The 22,490-nt window shown below is 38.6% G+C and overlaps 1 protein-coding gene across 6 annotated transcripts in view; it reads right to left on the bottom strand.

Annotated features, from left to right (window-relative positions):
* The window catches only part of ACSBG1 (acyl-CoA synthetase bubblegum family member 1), a 44,571-nt gene that overhangs the window by 2,224 nt on the left and 19,857 nt on the right, over positions 1-22,490 (bottom strand). For 5 of the 6 annotated variants that reach the window (XM_087743062.1, XM_087743061.1, XM_087743059.1 and 2 more), the window contains exons 3-13: positions 16,141-16,358; positions 15,380-15,468; positions 14,464-14,584; positions 12,476-12,556; positions 9,480-9,629; positions 7,186-7,362; positions 6,530-6,711; positions 5,235-5,468; positions 4,440-4,657; positions 1,718-1,857; positions 435-681 (exon numbers count right to left, since the gene is read on the bottom strand). In XM_087743062.1, the coding sequence (XP_087599188.1) occupies positions 435-681; positions 1,718-1,857; positions 4,440-4,657; positions 5,235-5,468; positions 6,530-6,711; positions 7,186-7,362; positions 9,480-9,629; positions 12,476-12,556; positions 14,464-14,584; positions 15,380-15,468; positions 16,141-16,358 (1,857 nt within the window). The remainder of the gene's footprint in view (positions 1-434; positions 682-1,717; positions 1,858-4,439; positions 4,658-5,234; positions 5,469-6,529; positions 6,712-7,185; positions 7,363-9,479; positions 9,630-12,475; positions 12,557-14,463; positions 14,585-15,379; positions 15,469-16,140; positions 16,359-22,490) is intronic. The other variant, XM_087743058.1, reaches the window with a different exon arrangement.

Here is a 22,490-nt window from a genome sequence, read left to right as displayed (position 1 = left end):
TAAAAATAATTAAAAGGATGATGTTTTTGAAAGCTTTTAAACAATTCCCAGTTTATTCAGAGAGTCTGGTAATGTGCTTGGAGCTCTGTTGTCGGGCTTTCACTGTCTTGCTTCTCTTTTTAAAATGAGAAATTTTCAGTATTGTTACTGGAAGTTATTCATACTGGAATTAACCAGAATTGATTTTTTAATTGCCCAAAGCCATCTGAAATTTAACTATAGAGCTGTACATGTAAATGAGCACAGATTGATGCATATGTACATAGCAAAATCTCCAATTTTTTTTTTCTTTAACACACACACTGCATAATGTTTTTTTCCTTTCCTTCTAGTGGCTGTACCCAGAATTTGGCATACAAAACTGTATTTGAATACTCTTAGATCAGCAGCCTCTTTATTGTGTGTATACCTCAATATAAATCAGTAAATCTTACCTAGTTCTCCCCCCGAAATGGAAAAATCTCTTGGCAGGACTATCCATTTTTGAATACAATGAACCCTGTTAGTAGCATTCATGTTGACTTTGTTGATTCCGTCCTGAATGGCCTGGTAGATCGCCTGGTCTCTTGTAGCTACAATCTCTGATACTTTAGTGGCTTTACTACCAGTCTTCTGGCAGAAGTCTCTAGCTTGCTCAGTGAGAATGTCAGTGGGATCAGACGTATCTGGGTCCAGCACGCTCTACAATATCAAATGAAGGGAATCATCAAATGCTCTCTCTTACAAGGCATTAAATGTTCCTCTGATCAGGTCCTCCCCAACTAGTAAGAATCAAGAAGGCTCAGCATCAACACCCAAACATCCTGTCAGCCTTAAAAAGCAGAAACACCTACAGATGATAGTGCTTTTCTTTCCATTTGGCTACCATATGCAAATATTTTTGGCTTATATGCACATGACATGAACAGACTTAAAATGTGTCAATGAATCAAGCAATAAAGTCCATCTATAGACCTTGAATTTCTACCATCTTTTCCAAATTACTCCATTGTTACAGGGGAACGTTTAGCTCATCATTAAATTGAATTACTGTGGTGTAATGTAAACAGCTTGAGATAGAAGCATTCTTCGAAGTTAGACTTCTTAAATTAGTATTTCTATTATACCTGTAGATAGGGAGTATCAGTCGTAGAAGTAAACAACTTGAGAAAAACTCAACGGTCTTTGACTATGTATGTACACAGAATATGAAGTGCAAATGTTTTAGAAAAAAGTGATTTCTCAATTGAAGCTTATACCACAGCAAAGCTATTAATTATTTTGTTCTACAGTCACCCTTCTATGTGTTATATGAACAAAACAAATGGCAGAGAAATGTTTCTGTTGGAAAGTTTCTGTTAGAAACTGGTTTTGCCCATAACAGAAACATTTGTTGTCTTTGCTTGTCTGTAAGAATAAAAGCTATTCTTGTGCTCCGTTACAGAGACTTCTCATTCTTTCAACATTTCTTAATTAAAAATTTGCATTTAAATAAAAAAAAAGGTCTTATTATACGTATATAGGAGAAACAGCAGTAAACACGTAGATGTTTAGCAGATCATCTAATCATAAGAAGTTTAGACCATCAGGATTTGGTCTGTAGTTGCTATGTATTTTTTTTCCCACTAACGTCCTTCCTATCTAATTTTGGGTCTTTTTACAAACAGTTCAAAATTCTTCTGGTTTTGTTAGGTGTGGGTGTATAATTTCCCTGAAATCACTATTAAAACTGGTGTACCTTTAGGGTCAGCAACATTGACAAAAACTTCCTTTTATCTCCGATCACCATAGCATTACTAACAATTGGGAGTTCTTTTTTAACAGCATCTTCAATTGGAATTGGAGGCACGTTTTCACCTCCAGCTGTAATAATCAAATCTAGGCAAAAAAGAAAGGCTATTAGTTGAATTCAAATAAATCCCGAAGATCAGGCTAACGTATGGATTGATGCACTTTTCTTATTCTGACATAAAGAATAAGAGATTTTTTTCCAAAGATGATGTTTTCAAAGAGAACAAAGCCTATTAATTAATTATCTTCAAAATAAAAATGCTAATATTTTTCAAATATGTGCTCAAGTTCTCAGTTCTCCCTCAGTATAACATATTTGCTCCAGATTATTTTTACATAATCCAGAAACAGGTCAGTTATTCTCAAGGCACTGTTGCATAATCTAGACTTTTTCTGTGAGCAATCATCTTTTCCAAATTAGCATAGGATTCACTCTCTATTTTACTGTTGCTATCTCAACAAAAAGCAAGTTCATTGTTATCACAATTAAAACTAATTCTTAAAGCCACCAAGAGGGGTCAGACAAAAAAACAAGTTACTACTGCAGGAAGGCTCCCTGAAAGCAACATGGAAAGAAGGGAGAGAGGATTGCAAGGAGGGAGAAGTCAAGATCCCAAGAGACAAGTCTGCTGTGGAAGTAGTGATTCCTGCCCTACTTTTGACATGAGGGGAATATAAAGACAGACTAGAATCTTAATATTTTTAAGGTTTGTAAACAATGGTAGTGATACCTTATTCTACCGATAAAGGAATGTGCGTTTTTATTTGAATACATTAATTCTGAAGTATAATACATATATTCATTAGAATTATTACAAATTTGAGTATTCTCTAAGTAAATTCCAACTCTTTGCTTTCATTACACTGGTGACTTCTCACTTTCCTCAAATAATAGTCTTTGCAGCATTTCAGAACGTGCTTCAACAAATAATGCAGGCAAATGGTATTCCAGTCCTTTGTGTAATTAATGCAGCTGACTGTATGTATTAAGGATCGGATTTGTTACCTGATTTTCTGTCAGGGGTAAACTTGAAGAATTTAGATGCAATCAAGAGAATATAGCGCCCTTTCAGCGTTCACAGGTTTGGGCCCTACCATCTCTACTGCTCTGTAAGAACTATGATGCGAGATAACTTCCAATCTACACTCAACCTTCTGGTATGAAATAGGCATTGATCTCATAACTATAAAAGTTACTTGTCTCCCTAGTCAACACACATTTGAGGAAGCACAAATGCTGTTTATAGAATGAGAGACTTCTGTCAAACCACAGATACATACCAAAGTTAGTTGTGTATCCAAACTTGTCTAGGTCTATTTTTACCTTTCATTCCCCCTTCCTTTTGCCGTAGTCCTGTTTTTGCCTTAGAACCTCTACCAGTCTCTGTGGCCCTTAGTTTTTCATTGTCTGAGATGTCAGCTTTTTCCCAGCTGATCCAGACAACTCTAATAATTGTAATAACTATTTCCACACCTCTACAAATACTCCCCCTGTACGGACTTCTCTAGCTACATCTTTGTGCTATGCAGCTAATGAGGTCTAAAACTCATAAGACCCACAGAACCAAAGGAAGAAGTCCTGTTTCAGTCACCAGAAGAAAAGCTTCTTTACTACCTTCTATTAGATTTTACCTTATTTGGACTTGGATTTAAAATTTTAATGAAACTGGACAGACAGTTATTTTGTCCCAGATGGTGTACCTGTCCTGTAATTTAGAGTAATTGTTATTAGTTCAGCAATCAAGGAAGATGTAAATGAAACACAAGTGTTATGACAGAATGAGACTAGGAGTTGCTAACTGCTACGCTAAAGGAAAATGAATCAGACAAGAAAGCAAGTTAAAATCAAGATAGCTGCATTTGGTGCAGGCTATTGATAGTATCTACTTAAGTCCTGATTCCTAACGGGACACCATGTCACCCTATGACAAATTCACTCATCCATCTTATCTCCCTAGTGATTCATCATGTATTCTAAGGTGATAGTTCCTCAATTTTTAAATCTTCCTCAGTTACACCTCGATTGTGACCAATCCCACTCTCTGAATATGTATCGTGAAAAAAAAGCTTCCAAGTAAGCAAGTGACCAATCTTACTCATGTGAGACTTCAAGCTATGTACTGTAATAACACCTAGGTTTATTGCTTTAGCTTTAACTTTCCCTTCTGCTCTCAAGCTTCAATACTAGTCTCTGCAATCACGTCACCTAAGGCATCAAAGGAACCTAGCTCTGACCTACAGCAACAACTTTTATGTAACAGAGGATTGTCTTTTGTCACTGTCTAAACATCCTAATGTGCAATTAAGACAATTTAGCAAGATTCAAAGGGAGACTGGACAGCTTAATGGATGATTAGAAGTGAAAAAGACACATTAAACCTGCATTATTATTTTATAGTACTAATTGTAATTAATACTGAATAAAGGTCTGGGAGATAAAAAGCCTCATTATAGGAACTGAATCATGTCTACCCATTACAAACTAGAGGGAAAGCTTTCCTGAACAGGGCACACCATGGTTTCCTCATAGGAAAGTTTATTTTACCTTCCTATTAGGTCAATGCTGCTGGCATTAAAGGAAAGACACTTAATTAGATGGGCCCACATCTGACGTGACTGAACAGTGCTGAACCATTACCATAAACATGGAGCAAGATTTTGCTTATTACCTTTAATTCTTCCAGTGACATAGAGAAAGCCATCCTTGTCTAGTTTTCCTAAATCTCCAGAATGCAGCCACCCATCCTTATCAAAGGCTTCTTTTGTTTTGTCTTCCATATTTAAATAACCCATGAAAACAGTCCTTCCCCAGAAACAGATTTCTCCATTGCCTTCGGTATCTTCATCCACCAATTTCACCCTGCAGCCAGGTACTGGTTTACCACAGCTGTTGGAGAAGAGCAGAAAAAAAACACACAGAGCACAGAAATATTAAACATAATACTGCTAAGACACCTAACACACCAAATCCCTGAACCTATCAAAATATTAGTGACTGTAAATAACACCCTGCTGTAACTGTTTGAAAGCTATGGAATATTAATTCACTAGGGCAGATACGTCAGGTTATCTAAGTGCTTTTTGGCTGTCTATCTTGCTCTGTGCTTCCTGTGGTTTTTGGTTTTTTTCCCCTCTGCATCTTAAGGCCTAAAACCACTTTTGTATTTGAGGTCTTCCATTTGAAATCTATCCTACCCTGGGCCAGGGCTAGGATATACATCAGATTTAGTAACTGTGTTCTATAATGCTGCAGATCACTTTCAGTGCTCTTGGTGTGGCATGCTATGGAGGCAGTGTGTTCAGCTTCTGACCTGGAAGTTATTTTGCCTCCCAAAGTCACAACAGAGTGGCAATGCATTGAAAGAAAATAAAATAAGTGGCAAGATCTTTGCTGAACTTAACAAATACTCTTCTCACAGATATAATGAAACATACCATATTAAAAAAAAAAAAAGTTACGTTACCTGTGCTGCCTGTATATATAGGGCCCGGATAGGCAATGTGGGCCTGTGGTCTCACTCATCCCATAGGCCTCATACAGCGTGATGTTCAGACCCAAGAAGAAATACAGTGTTTCTGTATTGAGAGGAGCAGCACCAGAAAAGTGCTTCTGACAGGAAGAAAAACCCAGCGCATTGCGTATTTTTGCAAGCACCAAATAGTCTGCCAGCCTTGTCCACAACTGCTTTAAATCACTGCTGAGTACAAAACACACAAGAGAAGGAGACACTAAGTCAGTGCAACCTATGAAATTTCCAAAACAAAATCAGACGCAAATTTTGTTTAGAGATGTATTTGCCATTTGGTTTTGGGTGTTGGCAGAAGTTACATCAGTACGAACAGGTTACATATTTGTCCTTTTTTCATTTATTCAGTGTCTTTCATCGCTAGTGAACTCCAACTCGAGCTGTCTGAATACTGAAAATACACAAAGAATCTATAAAAATGTATTGTATAAAACAAAGCTCTTGTATTTTTGATCCTTTATCAGTTAAATGTGTCTCTGAGAACCTATACCACTAAAATCTGAAATTTGCAGGACCTATCTCAGAAGCTGGATAATCAGACAAGGAAAGCAGTATCACTACACGATCTTTTGGAATACCATTTTCTGTAATCAATTTCACACTTCATTGTGTCACGCTTTAAAGAACTTTGGAACAGGAAAGAATTGTGAATTAAGTTAATATTTTAATTTATACAACATTCTTTATCTGGGCAATCTTATGGAGAAAACCACCAATGTTATTCAGAACAGAGATAATGTACTTAAGAGCTCAGAGAATTTGTGGGGGGTGTCCCTGAGTTTCTGTGTGGAGATGAGATGTTCTTACTCACATGGTGCATACCCCAAACTGTCCTGAGCCAGTCTGTCTGGGCTGTCCCCCAAAAACTTCACCCTCTCATACATGTCCTCCAAATGCATGCCCTTTTCTCACACCAGTAACTAGTACTTGCACAGTCACATGGTGCACTGCATCAGGGAACTCTCCCAGCTGAAAACTAACTGTTCAATTCACAGAGGACACAGAGTTGGAGGACTTGTTAGTGGGAGTATGTTCTCAGGGAGGATGGAGGGACACTTTTAACAGTCACCTGTGTTTAAGATCAGCCTACTGTAATTGATAACTACACCCGCCCTCTTGCATTATATTTGCTGTGTTGCCAGGCCAAATTTTACCCAATTATACTTCATAGTTTATTACAAGCAAACAGTTACTTTCAAGTTGACAGAAATCTCACCCATTATAATACATACCTGCTTGAGCAGTTTAGGTTCCTCTCTAAGCTAAGTGACATAGCCCATGACAGGATTTTCTTCTTCATAAATCCTGACTGAGCAGAAGCATCCTTTAATTTCTCCATGATTTTCTCCCATACTCGGGGAACTCCCATGTGAGATGTTGGCTGCACTTCTTTTAGTGTGTTGATCAAGCTGCCCTGTTAAAATCGTTCAATCAGTTCAAAACATTGCAAAAGGTCCACAGAAGCGATAAAGAGGTTTGGTGATGCAGTCTGCATCTCGCAATGCTAACATGTAGAACATCACTAAACACGCAGGATATAAAGAAGGACTGCTGAACCTACTTCAGTCAGACACACGCACTAACATGTGCCAGCTCTGACACATAGAGGGAGGTATGTATACAAGAAGGAAAACACACTGGTGGTTTAGTTCCTTCTGCCTCCCTTTCCTCCAAAAATTGCTTATACTTCTTTTGCTTTAGATGCATTTTAATTGGAGTCTAGAGCACTGGATCACAAGTCTAATGGATTTTATTTTTCCATAATTCTTAAAATAATGGACTCTCAATCTTCATCTTCTGCACCTCTTCAAAGACCATATTGTCTCCTTGAGATGTTTTCTAAGAGAAAGAAGTGCAAGCTTAGTTAGGTGCAATACAATACAGATACCTTCAGAGCATCTGGCTCAGCAAAGTAAACTTGCTCTCCCCATTTGATTCCAGTCCACAGGTCATATATCTGCGCAGCTATATGGCTGAGTGGGAGATAACTGACTATAGACTCCTGTTGGACCTCTGCAGGTTGCATATCTCCTGCTCTGCTGCAATGTGCTGATGTCCAAGTTATCTGTTTAAATAAATAATAAAACACATTAGGTATGGTGGGTTTTTTTTCTTTTTTTCTTTTAATACAAACTGAGGATCCTCATGCCATGCTAATGTAACTATGAAGAATCTGTGCTCACAGAAATTGCTGAAGACATTTCAATCTTTGGCAACACACCAGACTGTCAATTCCCTGGGGGACACTCGGTCAAAAGTATCAGCAACGAGCTCATTGTCTTGTATTGATCATCACCTGGCTAAACACTAATGAGGAAGACAGCAGCTGTATTCTGCTCCTCTAGAAGCCTCTGGAATATTCACCACGGCAGTTCACAAGTGACACTCACACACACAGCCCACCACGAGCAGCACTGCATGTGTGAATATTTTTGAAGATGTGCTGCTTGACTTCTTAGTGAAACTGTATGATGCTTCCCCCCCCCCGCCTTCTTCCTAATTTCCACTTTATCTCAGAAGATGCAGCTGAAGAATGCTAAATACGCATATCTTCATTATCAGAATATAGCATATGGAGGACCCACGAATATGGGGGGGGGGGGGGGGGGGGGGAAGATACATGTGCACAGCAAAAAACCCGACCACAAACCAAAACAAAACCAAAACCCCAGCTCTTTCTCAGAGGAGTCTGTAATGTAAAACAGGTAGGGCAGGACGCAGAAATGAGATTATTCAAGATGGCAGGGAAGAGATACAAATCACATGCAACATCTGTTATCACAGTATGTTCCTGCCAGCTCCTTTTCTTTGTAATAAATTAGAAGGTATGAATGTACATTTGGTCTAAGGAAACAGAGATTCTCAAGAAAGATTTTTAAGGAGCAACATCCTGTCAGGCCAGGCCACTCCAAGTTTAGTTGGCAGCACTGGACAAGTGGCTATGGGAGACTTACACAGTAGACAGAATGGGATGTCTTTGAGATGTGGCTGTCTTGATTGCTTATCTTCCTTATCCTTCAAGCCTTGCAGCACGCAGGCACACTTATAGCACATCTGTGTGGGTGCATATATGACTGACTCAGCATTGGTTTTGCACATGGACAGTAGCAAACATCTTTTGACTAAATAAGGCAGCGGCACAGTTACAGGCAAGGCATGTTTTCCACCACTCGTCAACATAAAAATAGTCTGTTTGTGATCAGCAGCCAGGAATAGTTTGGCAGCTAACATGGAAATGACACCAGACTCCTCTGAGATGGAAGTGCATAGGATTTGCAACGTCAGATCACTCTTTTTGTCTATCAAGTCCACTATGTTCTGCTTCCAGATACTACTGTACTGATTTCCCTACATTTGGGTGAATTGCTCCTCACAGTGTGCATGTCTACAATAGTTACTGCATTATTTTAAGAGGAGAGGCCACAACTTAGACCAGCCGTTTCACAGATTGTCTGTGTGTTCAGAAAGGCTCCCTACCACTTTCCACTCCTGCTCAGCCACCTTAAAAAAAAACATTAAATATATAAAAACCCAGAACAACCACAGTCCAGATCTTCGCTAGCAGACCTCCGAGGAAAGTGAAACAACTTTGCTCTTCTCTATCACTGGAAAATTTTCTGTGCTCAACAATGCAGGTAGGGCTATTGTAAGTACCAGGACTATGCACTAGAGTTGTATTATCCTCCAGTGACAGATGTAGAAACCCAAGTCTAGGAATATAATAATGCCAAAGTAAAAAAAACACACATCCATCCCCAATTTTAATAAAATTTGCAAAAGCAGTCTATCAGGCTGTTTTGATAGTGGCTCGCTGATGTATATGATTTGTTTGTTTTAAGATGACCTGTGACATCACCTGAGAGACTTTATGGCAATCTGTGAATTATATTTATGAAAATATGCATACCTCACAAGAAAACCAGTGAATAAAAAATTTATATTCATAACAATCTGTTCAACCTTGTGAAGTGCTAGTTTGAATGGAGTTTCATTCTTTACCGTGCTTATACTTTACCAGAAACAGCCGACTGCATTTTGAATATTGCTTTGTAGTACAATATCCATGTTGCAAAAGCAAAAGGATTTCAAGGCTCTAGTGTGTACCATTCACTTCAAAACACAGGAATAAATATCCTCATACCTTGCTATTGTTATGCTAAAGGAAGAGCCTAAAGTACATACATTGTCATGACTCAGCATGGCTCCTTTTGGCTTCCCAGTTGTTCCGGATGTGTATATTAGTACACAGCATTGATTTGGCTTTTGGGAGTTAATAATATCATCCAAAGTAGTATCAGATATGTCATCTCCCAACTCCAGAAACTCTTCCATCTAGAACATGTAACAGAAAATAAAAGATATCAAATGGCTTCTTACAAGTGGGAAAGACGCAGTACCTTATCAGTCTCAAAAATGGCAGAAAACTTCAGTGCCTTGCTCTGAACATGCTTCCAAGGCAAGTTTTGCCAGGTCTTGCCTACATAAGTAGTATGATAAGACTAGCTTAGAACTTCATGGGCAAATTGCAAACAGACTATATAAAATGGTGCTGCCATGAGTCTTTTCAGTGTCTAAGAAGGGAATAGTAACACTATTCCTCCTCCAAGATGGATACTACGGACAAGTCATAGAGGCTAAAATTCTGTTACTATCTCACACTGTTAGAATGATTTTGAGTCTTAAAGGAATCTGGATGTACCGTTCTTAAGTAAGAGTACACTTGTGATGTTCCACTGATAATTCCTTGTCCTCTACATAAATACAAATATAAATATAAAGCAATTGGATGAAAGCTTCCTTGCAAAAGCATCATCATCTAGATGTGTGAAAGTTTGCCCAAATTATCTGCTATTTTATAGCAAATAGAGCATATGATTCCAGTCACAACTTCCATTCAAATTTGACTCAACCTAGAATGAGCTAACCCTTTTATGATGCTGCACTTTTGTGCCGCACAAATTGGCCCAGAAGAATGCTGAACCTGATCCTCTATGTTATATTGGCTGCTCCCAGATACTTCTATTGCATGCACCTGATATGCTGCTAAGTGTACCATTGATTTCAATGCTAGTTGAAAACTAGGATATAACAAAATTTTTTAAGAAAGTCAATAACCAAACTGTCAGTTTCCCATTGGAATCAGATGATTCGTACTGTGCTACAGAACTATGTTATTCAAATGGAAGATGCAGCACCTCCATTCTTCAATGATTTCCTGGAAACATATCTAGTACCACATAGCAGTAAAGGGGATGATGCGAAGGACAGCAGAGGTAAAAAATGAGAGTCTGCGCTTGAGAGGGAGTTCATTGTTTCCTTCAGACCTCTGCCATTGCCAGTGTGCTACTAAGGTTACAATAGTTAACCTCTGGCACCTAGACTTCCTTTTCTTGAGTGGCAAGGCTGTCCTAAGGATTCTTCTAATTACCAATCATCGGTTTTATACTTTCTTCAAACAAACCACAACTCTGAAAAAGAGAGGCAGTACAATGCACAGCTCTGTAGCAAGTAGAATATTTGTCACATCCTATCCCTTTCCACAGAATGTGGCTGCGTCGATCTCCCTAGCTCCTGGAAAGTCTGGAGGTGTCAAGGATGTAATTGTTTCTATGTGACTTAGCAGTCGTTCCTGTTTTCCTGACCTTACTGTCTTCTCATACTAGAATGCGTTAATCACTGTGAATCTGTTGCCTAGGCTTTGTTTACTGAACAGTACCTGCAACAGACAGTGTTCCCATTCCACACAGTGTGAAAGGTACAAACAAACAGTCACACACACTACTGACTTTGCATTTGCCTTCTGGAAACATGCACTGATCAGTGAACTAGGGCTCTGCCCTTACTGCAGCAATTGCTCATTACACATTACCTGTCAACTTGCAACACAAATCCCTTTTATCAAATGCCACATGGTTCGGGTGGTTTGCTTTACATCAAGTCTAATAAACAATCATTTCTGCCTTTGGTGATTTGATGTCTGATTTTTCCTTTAGATGACTAACTATGGCAACTGTCAGACACTCTCACAGCTACCTTTCTCCATTGAGAAAAGGTGTCCAATATGACATCTGAACAGGGGTGTTTTCAAATATATCAATTCTCAGGCATTTAGGTTTCAGCAACTGAATGTTGTTCCAGAATTAATTGCTAGCACTTACTCCTTTTACTAAGGAATACAAATAGTAAGATCATCTCTGAACTAATTTTTTTTATTGTATTGAGATGCAAGGCATACTCTATACCAGTATGTACAGTATTGTAACAGTAACTGTTTATTATTAACAGTTATATGCTATTCAACATAGCAAAAGAAGATATGATTAAAACAAGTGCAGAAGAGTTTCGTTTGTGTACCTAGTAACCCTTTCAGATTAGCGAAATTGCAAATATTTTATAATATTTCTACACTGTTCACTCTTCATTAATATCTTTTTTCCCCAGTTGAAGATTTTCAACCCAGAATCTGATAATCTGTAGTCCACTTAAAATGCCAATTTTTCTATCGCTACTTAACTATTCTCAATTATATTTTCAAAATATATTGGAATAACACGTTTAAAAAAATCTGTTCTGCTTAAAGTCCTCATATTTCTTAAATTAAAGGCTGGACTTCTACCACTCAGAAATTTCTGATCCTGGCTTTGTCCTTTTTTCTGCTTTATTTTTACCATGTGATATGAAGATTCTACATATACTAAGAAAATGTGCTCCTCTGTGTAGTCCATAGTTACTTCTCTTCACTTGTTGCCTACCACCAGAAACATTTGGTGCAAACAAAATGCAACTATCATCTGTAAAAGTACAAGCATTTTCATGTTCTTGGATTCAGTGTAACTAACCACAATTCAGTTTCCACTAGCACCAGTGGGCAACTTTTATTTTTAACAGTTTGAGAGTACACATTTTCATCTGAAACCTATTAACCTTTTGTTAATCCAGTCAAGTAAAAAGCCAGGAAGACACAAGACAGACAGTTAAGCAAGGTAGCTCTAATTTTAAATATCAAGTATCAAACATGAAGTTACAGGTAAATTAAAAGCTGATGAAGCTTTTGAATGTGTTTGCTGGAACACAGCAATGCATTCTAAATGGTGGACATTCCACAGATTAAACATAGTAGAAATTAATCAAATAAATAATACCCCATGAATTATAACTCTGTTCTAGCATTCACATACCGTATACAAATTTGACTGTCTCTCTGGAATGGAGTCCTTATATAGCACAACAGCTTTCAAGTGTGGCAAGCGATTCCAGATCTGTTGGATTTTTTAAAACAAATTTATTATTTATTATTCATATCTTGTGTGGGTTTTTTTCCACTAAAATACTGCCAAAACTGTAATAGCTTGACAGTCACAAGAAACCTCCTGTTTCCCTCTGTCCTCAAATAGTCTCCCCTAAACTCACAACCAACTAGCTCAACAAGAAGCGGGGGGGGGGGAGGAAAAAAGGAGATGCTACACAGTCTGCTCTAGAAAACCTTTTTTCAGTCAAAAGATTTAAAAAAAAACAAAAACAAAACAAAACAAACCAAACCATCAGAAATGGCTCCTCAGCATCCTTTCTCATAATGCAAAGGGCACATCAAGGAACAGTCTAGGTCAAGCTAGAAATTGACCCTAGCTGCTCTGGTTACCAGTAAAGATAGAGGAAGCCCCTCAGCAAAAACTGTTGTTAAACTGCTAAAAAAAACCATTCCACCTTCTTAAAAAAGGAAAGGAAGCTACATGCACATTTTAAGGATAAATAAAAATATAAAGCTGCAGGCTTACAGGCAGACAGCAATGGCTGCTGCTTTCAGTAGCTCTTTCTCTGCTTTGCATGGCCTGCAGAGAGCGTTCATTTCTCTGAACCTCGTGGGACCCAGTGCCTCAGCTGCCTTTGAATTAATCACATTCTGAACTGACTTGCTCAATCTGTGCTAATACAAAAGCAGTGGCTTGACGGCAGCCATTATGTATATATTATTAGAAGGATAACAGTTGAAATGTTATGTTATTATTTCAGTCTTGGGTTCTTCCAGAAAAAAAAAAAGTTTCAAAAAACCCTCAGCTGGATAAAGCAGTGTTGGCCAGAGCTGTTTTTTCTTTTTCTAGATAGAAATGTGTAGGAATCAAATCCCTTGAGTTCTTCAATTTTTATTCTCCTCTCCACGTTCATGACAGCATAGTCTGGTATTTAGTCAATGACACTGCAAGAAGGCTTGTCTTGATTGTATGTTTTTCCAGAATACTTATAAAAATCTCTCTTCCTCCAAATCAAATATAAAACAAAACTACAAAATACAAAGCAATTAATGTATAACTGTTATGAAATGCACTGGAAAAAAAATCCATGGATATTTTCTCTCTGGCAGGTACATGTTTTTGGCAGAAAACTCCATCACGGAGGGTCCCCCTGCTTCAGCAAACAATGCTATTTGGTGCAAGATGGATGACTTACTTCCAGCCACAGGCCTCCCTCAACATCTTACTGACAGACAAGCCCTTCCCAGGGAGCTGCCCTGTGCTCCTCCCCCAAGTCACGCAACAGGGATCTTTCTGTCAAGTTGGTCTTTCAATCTGGCACCCTTGCAGAAACCCACTCAAAGCTGCCAAAGAGTTTTGTCAAAATTGTGACTGTTCACTTGAAGAGCCACCTCCTCTCTCACTAAAGGCTATCTCTTATCAACCATCATGCTATCAAAGTGCAGTAAACTCAACAGCCTTAATGGTTAATATTACAAGCAGGAAAAGATGACATTTTGGAAAGAGGAAATTCTAAACACTAACATCCTTAATATTCAAATGGAAGGCCTTTACAAACTTGCATCATCCTAATCTCTTCCATTCAAGTGGTCTGTGCTTTTCCAAACAGAATCAAGTGGTGACATTATAAACACGGGATCAAAACATGGGGTTTTTTGTAGGTAAGTTTGCAGTGAACCAGCCAGTGAGCGCTCTGCTGGAAAGAATCAGCACTGCTTAGACGTGAGCCACAGACACTACACAGAACAGAGCTGCAAGTTACGCAATAGCTGAAACACCAGATACCACATTTCCGAGTAAGAACACTCCCATGAAAGGTTTCATGATACAGATAGTGAATATGGTATTTGGGACCAATGCAGCACCGGGAAATGGGAAAATTATGGCTTTTAAGTAACCATTCAGCCACCTTGTACCTGCATTATCTTGTCCAATTGTTTCTGATTCTCCACAACCATGATATTGGTTTTGCTGTCATGAGCAATGTAGTGGCAGGCCTCTGGAGAATTGGTTGTATATATTCCTGTGACAATTCCTCTGTATCAAAAATGTATATATATATATAAGAACATGTATTTATATACATACATGCACATATACATGCACTTAGTATCAAAAAAGAGAGTAATAATCAAAGATCAAATGAAAGCTGAAAGAGTCTGAAGATGTGGAAGTAAACAGCAGCACAGCTGCCATGTTTGTTACAAGTATTCAGATATACACGAATATCTCCGATATACGCGCATTGCAAAAACTAATCTCTGTATTCAGTAGAAGATGCCATAGGCTAAGATTCAGCATTTTAACCCACTTGAGGCTACATGACAGTTAGCTCAGGAAGTGGTAAAAAACACACTTATGTCCTCATTCTGTTCAAGCTGCACACAGATACCAATTTGAATTTCACTGGCACAGAAACAGCTTAAGAGGTAAAATCCAAATTGTATAAACAGGTATCAGGACAGAAGGAATTAGGCTAGTTAGTGTTTATCTGTCACTTCATCTACTTGAACGTATCTTGCTGTAGACAAATATCATTAATATAAAACCAGGAGTCTCATCTGTTTCCCACATCTTCCAGTAATAAGATATTTTACAATAGCTTCTGCGTGACTGTCACAGTTAAGCCCATAGCAAACAGGATCAATTTATGACTGTCTGGACTATTTCAGATATACTGAAAGCTATGAGACTCCAGTAGGTCACTGAACATGCTTACCAGGTGCAGCACAACTTCCAAGATATGACACAAATACTGATTTGCTACATTTCCAGACTGAGCAAAGCAGAAATCCCCAAATCCCCCGAAAAACCAAACCAAAAAAATCCTACCCAGCAAAAACAGCTCCAACAGCTGAGATGAACCATTCTGGAGAATTAAATCCAAGGATTGCTACGCTGTGGAAACGTTCAAGACCAAGCTTAAAAATAATAAGCATAAGGTTATATAATATAGGCACACTGTTGAGAAGCATAGAGCATGAAACATACATACAAATATAAACCATGGGAAGTATTTGTTATTTTGATATTGACAAGACATGTCCAGCACATCTCTGTGTTGACATCCATAGCAAAACCAGTATTTATCAGCAATTAACATGATCTAAACTTTCCACTACCTTCTCCTGTCTGGTTGAGCTCTGCTGTCCAGAAGGGCCAGAAAACCGGAACTTTTCAATATGAACAAGACATAATGAGTACTAATCTTACCCTATGTTTAGGATGTTTTAAAATTTGTCTTTATCTCACCAAATTCATGACAGTGCTGCTTTCACCTATTTTTTTTTTTTTTTTAATCTTAAGGCCTTATGCTGAGCTTTGTACCCATGCCCCAGTGAGACAGCGTAACACAGCAGCTCTTCACTTGCAGTCAAGTTCCCTTGACAGCAGTGTTCTCCCTTTGACCAAAACCAATTTTCATCATTATTATTTCAATAAAGAATATGACTGTTGATCTTTAATTAATGGGAAAAGCCTCTTATACCCTTTTTGGGTTTTTTTTTGTTGTTTGGGGTTTTTGTTTGTTTGTTTTGGTTTTTTTTAAGGAGACAAAGGGAGAAAAAGGAATTGGTTTTGTTTCCTGTACCTACCTTCAAGAAGCTCTTAGCTGCTTTCCTCGATAGGTAATAATACTCTGAAAAAGTTATCTTCTCCCACTTTCCATTCTTTTTGCTGGCCAAAGCATTAAGGGATCCATATTTTTCTAGGCTCTCCTTGAACATCTGATGAACTGTTATGGGAGTCTGTGGACACGAGTTATCTATTCTCAGTCTGACTCTGCCATCAGCAAAGGAAGTCCACAGAGACTCTGGAAAGTAAAGCATTATCATCAAGGGATTCTGTAATTGAAAAATGCTGTGTGACTGTGTACCAAAAGACAAGAGGACTGAATAAAGACTGCAGGACTAAGCGCAACTCTGGCATTTCCCACCTTTTGAGAGAAGGGCTTTCCAATGTTCTAACTATCAAATATGCCATGTAGAAAGAGAAAGAAATCTTTATTTCTTACACTTTTTTCTGCGTCTTGAATGGAAGTGCCACCATGCAGAATTAAGCTGATCTTCTGTGTGTTACAGGCACACCACCAATTCCAGAAGAATGTTTGCCCATGCTCAGCCCTGCACAACCCACTACGGCTTGAGCTAATGGAGTAGCTGGTTAATCAGAAGGCTGCAGAGATCTGAAAGATCTGAAAGATCTGAAACCTCTGTCCCTGTTCAGCCTGCAAGCTCCTTTTGCTCGTCATAGCTCCTTCCTCCCTCCCTCCTTCTCCTCCAGCTGTTCTCCTTCATCCTGCTCCTGTTCCCCACTGCTCCCCGCAGTTTTTTTCCTTGGTCATCTGCCCTGTGTTCTAGTACGTAAAGCCACTCCACTCACTCCTGTCTTGCCCTATTTCCACGTCATCTTTCACCTTCTTCTGTTCTTGCCTTCCTCACCCTGTCTTTCTACCGTCCACTTTTTTTCCCCCTGTATTTTTCCTCCCCTTCCTTGACAGGACACAGACACAGCACCAACTAATGTCACTTGGCTCTCACCACTGGTGCCAAGGACTGGGGCAGTCCCTGGCATTCACAAGAAATGACTGTCTCAAATATTCTACTTGGCTTTTGCAAACTCAACAAGACACAGGATGAGTATAAATACACTCCTTAAAGAATCCAGGGGTTACTAAGTTGGCAAAATTTAGATGAATTCTCACAAGGAAGACAAAAAACCACTTATGACTCCCCTATCAAATAGTTAGTTCCCATACTTCTGAACAAAATAGTACAACATTTTAAGACCAACATTTCTTCCTTAGATTTACTTTCATAAATGAAGAAGTATTTTTAGCATAAACATAAAAAATATATATATATTCTACAGAGACCTGGCGGAAAATTTCAGACCAAACAGCTCAGGTTTGTCACAATTAAAAGTAACAGAAAATACAACTTTTTGAAGTTTTTGATACAAGTTAATAAGCATGATTGTCTTTTATTACACTTACGGAAAGCAAAAACTCTAAAGAAAGCACAGCTAGTATCTATACTGTTTCCTGGTACCTCAGTTACCGAAAAAAAGCAGTTCTGGAGTGTTCAAAAGTACAACATTCTTTACATCCCTCTTAAATGCTATTCCCCTAGTTGCTTCACAGAGGGCCTGGAAACTAAAATGCTTCTGACCATTTCTGGCAATACACAAACACATCAACCATAGCTGGATCCACATGAGCGCTTTATAACACACTTGCAGCCTCCCTCAAGTCAGGCTTGCAATCTGCACAGACAACCAGAGGCACAGCAAGCTATTGTAAGCTCACCAACATATATTAAAAAAAAAACAAAAACACAAAAAAAACCAACACAAAAAACACAACAAAAAAACCAAACACACAACCAAAACACAAAACCAACTTTCTCTTGCAGCAAAAGCAGTTTCTTTACTTAGCTGTGTAGAAAAGCTCATTCATAATCAGCTGATAAAGTACAAGTACTAAACTGAAAAATAGCAAAACCAGTCTAGTTTTCTGTGCCAGTATTCCATGAAACTGTTTCTGAAGGTTTCACTGCCCCATGCTATATCCTAGCATGTGCAGAGCATTTGGGGGGGGGGGGGGGGGGAGGAAATCACCTTTCTACCCTGTCCCGGGTAAAGAGACAAAAACCCTGGTGCAGAAAGTGAACTGAGCAGTCAAAGGTGTGATGTGTTTCAATCCAGGATTAATTTTCCTGACTCACATTATGTTCCACTCATGTTCCTGACTCACAGTCTTGCATTTGTTCTCTTGACAAACAGAAAGTAATAATGACAGCAATAAATACAAATAAAGCTGCTTAATCTCCATGTACCTTAATTTTCTCAGGTGTAAATCGCATATAATGATTTTCAAAACATAGGTGTGGAGCTTTGCTTAGGTCAGTGGAAGAAGGGCATCATAAATCCAGACAGTTTAGAAAATAAGTAGCTATGACGGATTCTAGGTAATAGACAGACAGACTTTATCAAAGTGTAAACAGTGGCACCCAACAAATATTTTATGAGTAGAGAAGGCAAAGCAGGTGTTTCTGCACTTAACCTCAATCCTGGTGTGAAAAGGATGACAGATAAGACCTGTCAAAGACAAAAGCTAGCGTTAATCCAAATGGTTATTTTCTTCAGTGACACACTAAAGCCCAGACGAAAAACTCCGTATGATGTTCTGGCTTCTAAACCAACAAAGATAGAAGGGATTTCAGGTGTGGTTGGGTACAGGAGGGTGACTGCTCAGTTAAAAACAAAATCGTACCATACAGAGCTGAAATACAACATTCTAGTCTGTGTATTATAAAAAACACTCTTGAACAGAGCGTATCTCTCTTCAAGGGAACTAAAAATACTAGCAACATTCCTACAATAACATTACAAAACTTGCATAATTACTACCTTTTCACTGCAGATGTAGATAACAGAATAGTTTCCACAGAGAAGAGTGAAAGTCAATCAAATCATTGCAATATCTATACACAGAAACCAAAAATGTACTTTGAAACTGGGTCTCCTTTTGCTTTTCCTTGTGCATTTTTTTCTGGTGTCAAAAAGGCATCTTTTATTCATACCAAAGACGAAGAACAGAATCAGTCTCACAGAGACTCAGTGAATCACCTTAATAATACACAATATATATAGCAAAGGAATATAAACTTGAACACCCATTCAGTGTCTGTTCTTGCATGTATTTGCAGGTAGAACTTAAATCTAAAACCAGTGCCTAAATTTAGATAAGCCAAATAATTCTAAAGATCAAACTATTCTGTCTCATAGAATTTGTAAAAACAGCAGAACGTGAACAATATATTCTGCTGTCAGTTTGTAGAGGGATTTTGAGCACAGGGCTCGTTCTTCTCAGAAAGAGCCTGGGGAGGAACGCCTGGCTAAATACTGAGTGAATTGATTATAAACTTTGGGAAAAGCAAAATAGGTGCTCTGCCTCGCTAGCATCTGAAAGTTAAACTGCAATGTCCAGGCTGGAAATTAACTCAGTGCCTCCTGAAACCAAAGTAGAAATCAGAACAAAGATCCTTTAAATACCCTGTTAGTGTTGGCACATTATACACCCATAGGTTTACAGAGAGCATAAGAAAAAATGAAACAGCATTCCAGCTCAAAGTACGCAAGGCCACTGAAAGTTCCCTATATGCAAAGAGGAATATTTGTTCCTTTCCTCTTTCTTCCAGTAGCTCCTGCTACCTGCATTATACTTTGTATCCAAAATGCTTTTTCATTCACTACTGCGTGATGTTGGCTCATGTCCTCCATATGAATTCACTGAAGGTCAGAGCTGGTGAGAAAAGATTTGCTCCTAAAGATGACTATTTTGTCAGATAAAACAAAGAACAGCAGAGGTTTTATTCAGATAAGTAGTCTTGACTGCCACTCCTTGAGCCTCTTCAAGTGTTTTTTTCCCCATGTCATTCTCCTCCAAAGATTCACTGTCTTTAATGCTGAAGGAAGAGATGGCTCAGAGTAGTCTTATACATACAGCGTATAACAGGATGACTATACTGCAGTTTGTCTTAGGAATTGCTCTAAGGACAGCTAATATAAATATTTTGGATTTTAGGTGTGCAGTTTTCCCACTAAAGTCTAAGTTTTCAAGAAGAAACCTTACAGAAGAAAAAAAAATACTCAAAAACTTTCTTTACCACTTAAAAAACACTTTGAAAGTTTTCAACTGATCTTTTACAATACATTCCTAGACTTGTGTACCATTTACATGTGAATACTGATTTATAAAAGTAAATTTGTTATTCAAGTATTTTCTACCAAGTCTGAAATAATACACAACATAAACACATCACAATATTTGTATTTTTATCATCCAATTGTTAGTCCTTTCCACCATGTATGACTGAACAATTGTGACATGGTCCAGGCTGTCTCTCCCAGCCCAGGTACCAAAAATTATTTTAAACAGACAAACAAATAGCAAGTCCATATATTTTTTTTTGCATGAATAATCAGTCTGGCTGAAACTGCTGGATCTCTGGGATATATGAAGGAGACTGTGTACCAAACAAACAAACAAAGAAAACAATAATCCTACAGTTTAAAGCAAATACATGAATGAAACCTTCTCTCTGTTCACTACCTGACCTGCAAGTATCCTGGTGAGTGCCAGAATGGTTTTGGGAATGTAAATTAATTCTGATGTTTATGGAATAACAACTCAGAGCCATACAAAATGTAAAAGAACCAAGGTCACCTTTCAGACAGGTAAACAAACAGACAGGCTGATTGTGGAATGGCCCTGCTGCATGACCAGAGTAAGTCCAAGTGATATTCCATAGATGTGCCCTGAGAAGCAGGAACTAAGACACTAATTCAACTTCTGCTTGAAACTGATTCAGATTTAACTCACAAAACAGTATCTCAATTATACGCCAGTTCCTGCAAAACATCACTCTGCTCTAATGACGGAAGAAGGTATTCAGCTCTTTGCTGGAGGCATTTCTGACAGACAGTCATCATCCCAGATTCCACAGCTATGATGCCATCACATTCTGCTGACAGCACAAATACATCATTCCTCCTCTCACTCATTATTTTTTAGTTTTCTTCAAGACGTCTGTGGCTCTGAAAACTTAACTTCTTTTTAATAAAAGCTGGAGCCGAGTACACATACGTTGGAGCCTGAGAGCTTGGCATCTGTGTCAAACTTCCCCTTGTGTCAATGAACAGATTAAACAGAAGTACAGAACTTCTGAATTTCAAGTGAACCTGAATGTATCAGCCAGAATATATTCATAGGGATTCTCTTAAAAAATACAGAAACCAGCTTCCTGTTGCTTGCCTAGCCACAGCTGGGGGAGGAGAAGGATTTCCTACTATATTATAGATTTTCCACAATAATCATGTAACTTTAAACTCTCAAACAGAAAAGACTGGATAAATAGTGGAAATCTTTTTAAATTAGCCAAAACTCACACAAGTATTTCAGTTCATGGAACCATGTACCTTTTCCATTGGAGGAAAAGGGAACATTTATGAACTGCAATAAAATATACTGCTCTTCACATCAGTAAACTACTACCAATGTGGATCAGAGAAAAGATATCCTCCAAAGAATGCCTCTACAAACTGATGTGGAGGGAGTGGTGCATCTGGACAAGTACAAAATAAGCTTCATAACAATAGTGACGCTTCTAAAACTGATTACGATGCACCAAAAAGGAAGTGTGTGGAGGGTGTAATCAGGAAAAACATCACTACAGAAACATTGCCCAGGCATGCAGGAATGGAAAGTCAAAACTCAGTTGGAATTGAAATTGGCAAGTGATGTGAACAGCCACAAGAAGGGCTTCTGCAGGTACACTGGCAGCCAAAAGGAGAACCAAGGATATCATCATCCTACTAACATAGGACATGACAAGGGCTGATGTACTCAGTGCCTTCTTCACATTGGTCTTTACTGGCAAGACCAGGCTTCCTGGGTTTCTGTGCCTAGCGGCAGGTGAGAAGTTTTACGTACAACAGGAGCGGAAGATCAAAGTAGGGACCACTTATGCAACCTGGGCACATACAAAAATGTCGATGCTTCACAGTGTACGCTGAGAGACCAGGCCAAAGTCATTGCAAGGCTGCTCTCCTTCATCTTTGAAAAAGCATGGCAATCTGGTAAGGTCCCCATGACAGGAAAAAGGCAAATGTCACACCTGTCTTCAAAAAGGGGAAGAAAGAGGATTCAAATAACTAAAGGCCAATCAGACTTACCTCAGTCCATGGAAAAGCTATAGAACAAACTCCTAGAAATTGTTTTGAGCTATAAAATGGTGACTGAGACCGTCCAGAATAGATAGAATTGATTTGGCCTTGGAAAATCCAACCCAGCTGTCTTCCATAATGAGATGACTGGCTCTGAGATGGGGAGAGCAGTGGCATGTTGTTTACTTTACCTTTAACAAGGCCTTTAACAAGGTCT

The sequence above is a fragment of the Nipponia nippon genome, unplaced genomic scaffold (genome assembly GCF_047370975.1).
Source record: "Nipponia nippon isolate SJK-2023a ecotype South Korea unplaced genomic scaffold, ASM4737097v1 scaffold_9, whole genome shotgun sequence".
NCBI lineage: Eukaryota > Metazoa > Chordata > Aves > Pelecaniformes > Threskiornithidae > Nipponia > Nipponia nippon.
Note: the sequence above shows the minus strand (reverse complement) of the source record. Positions and strands in the feature narration are given on the sequence as shown.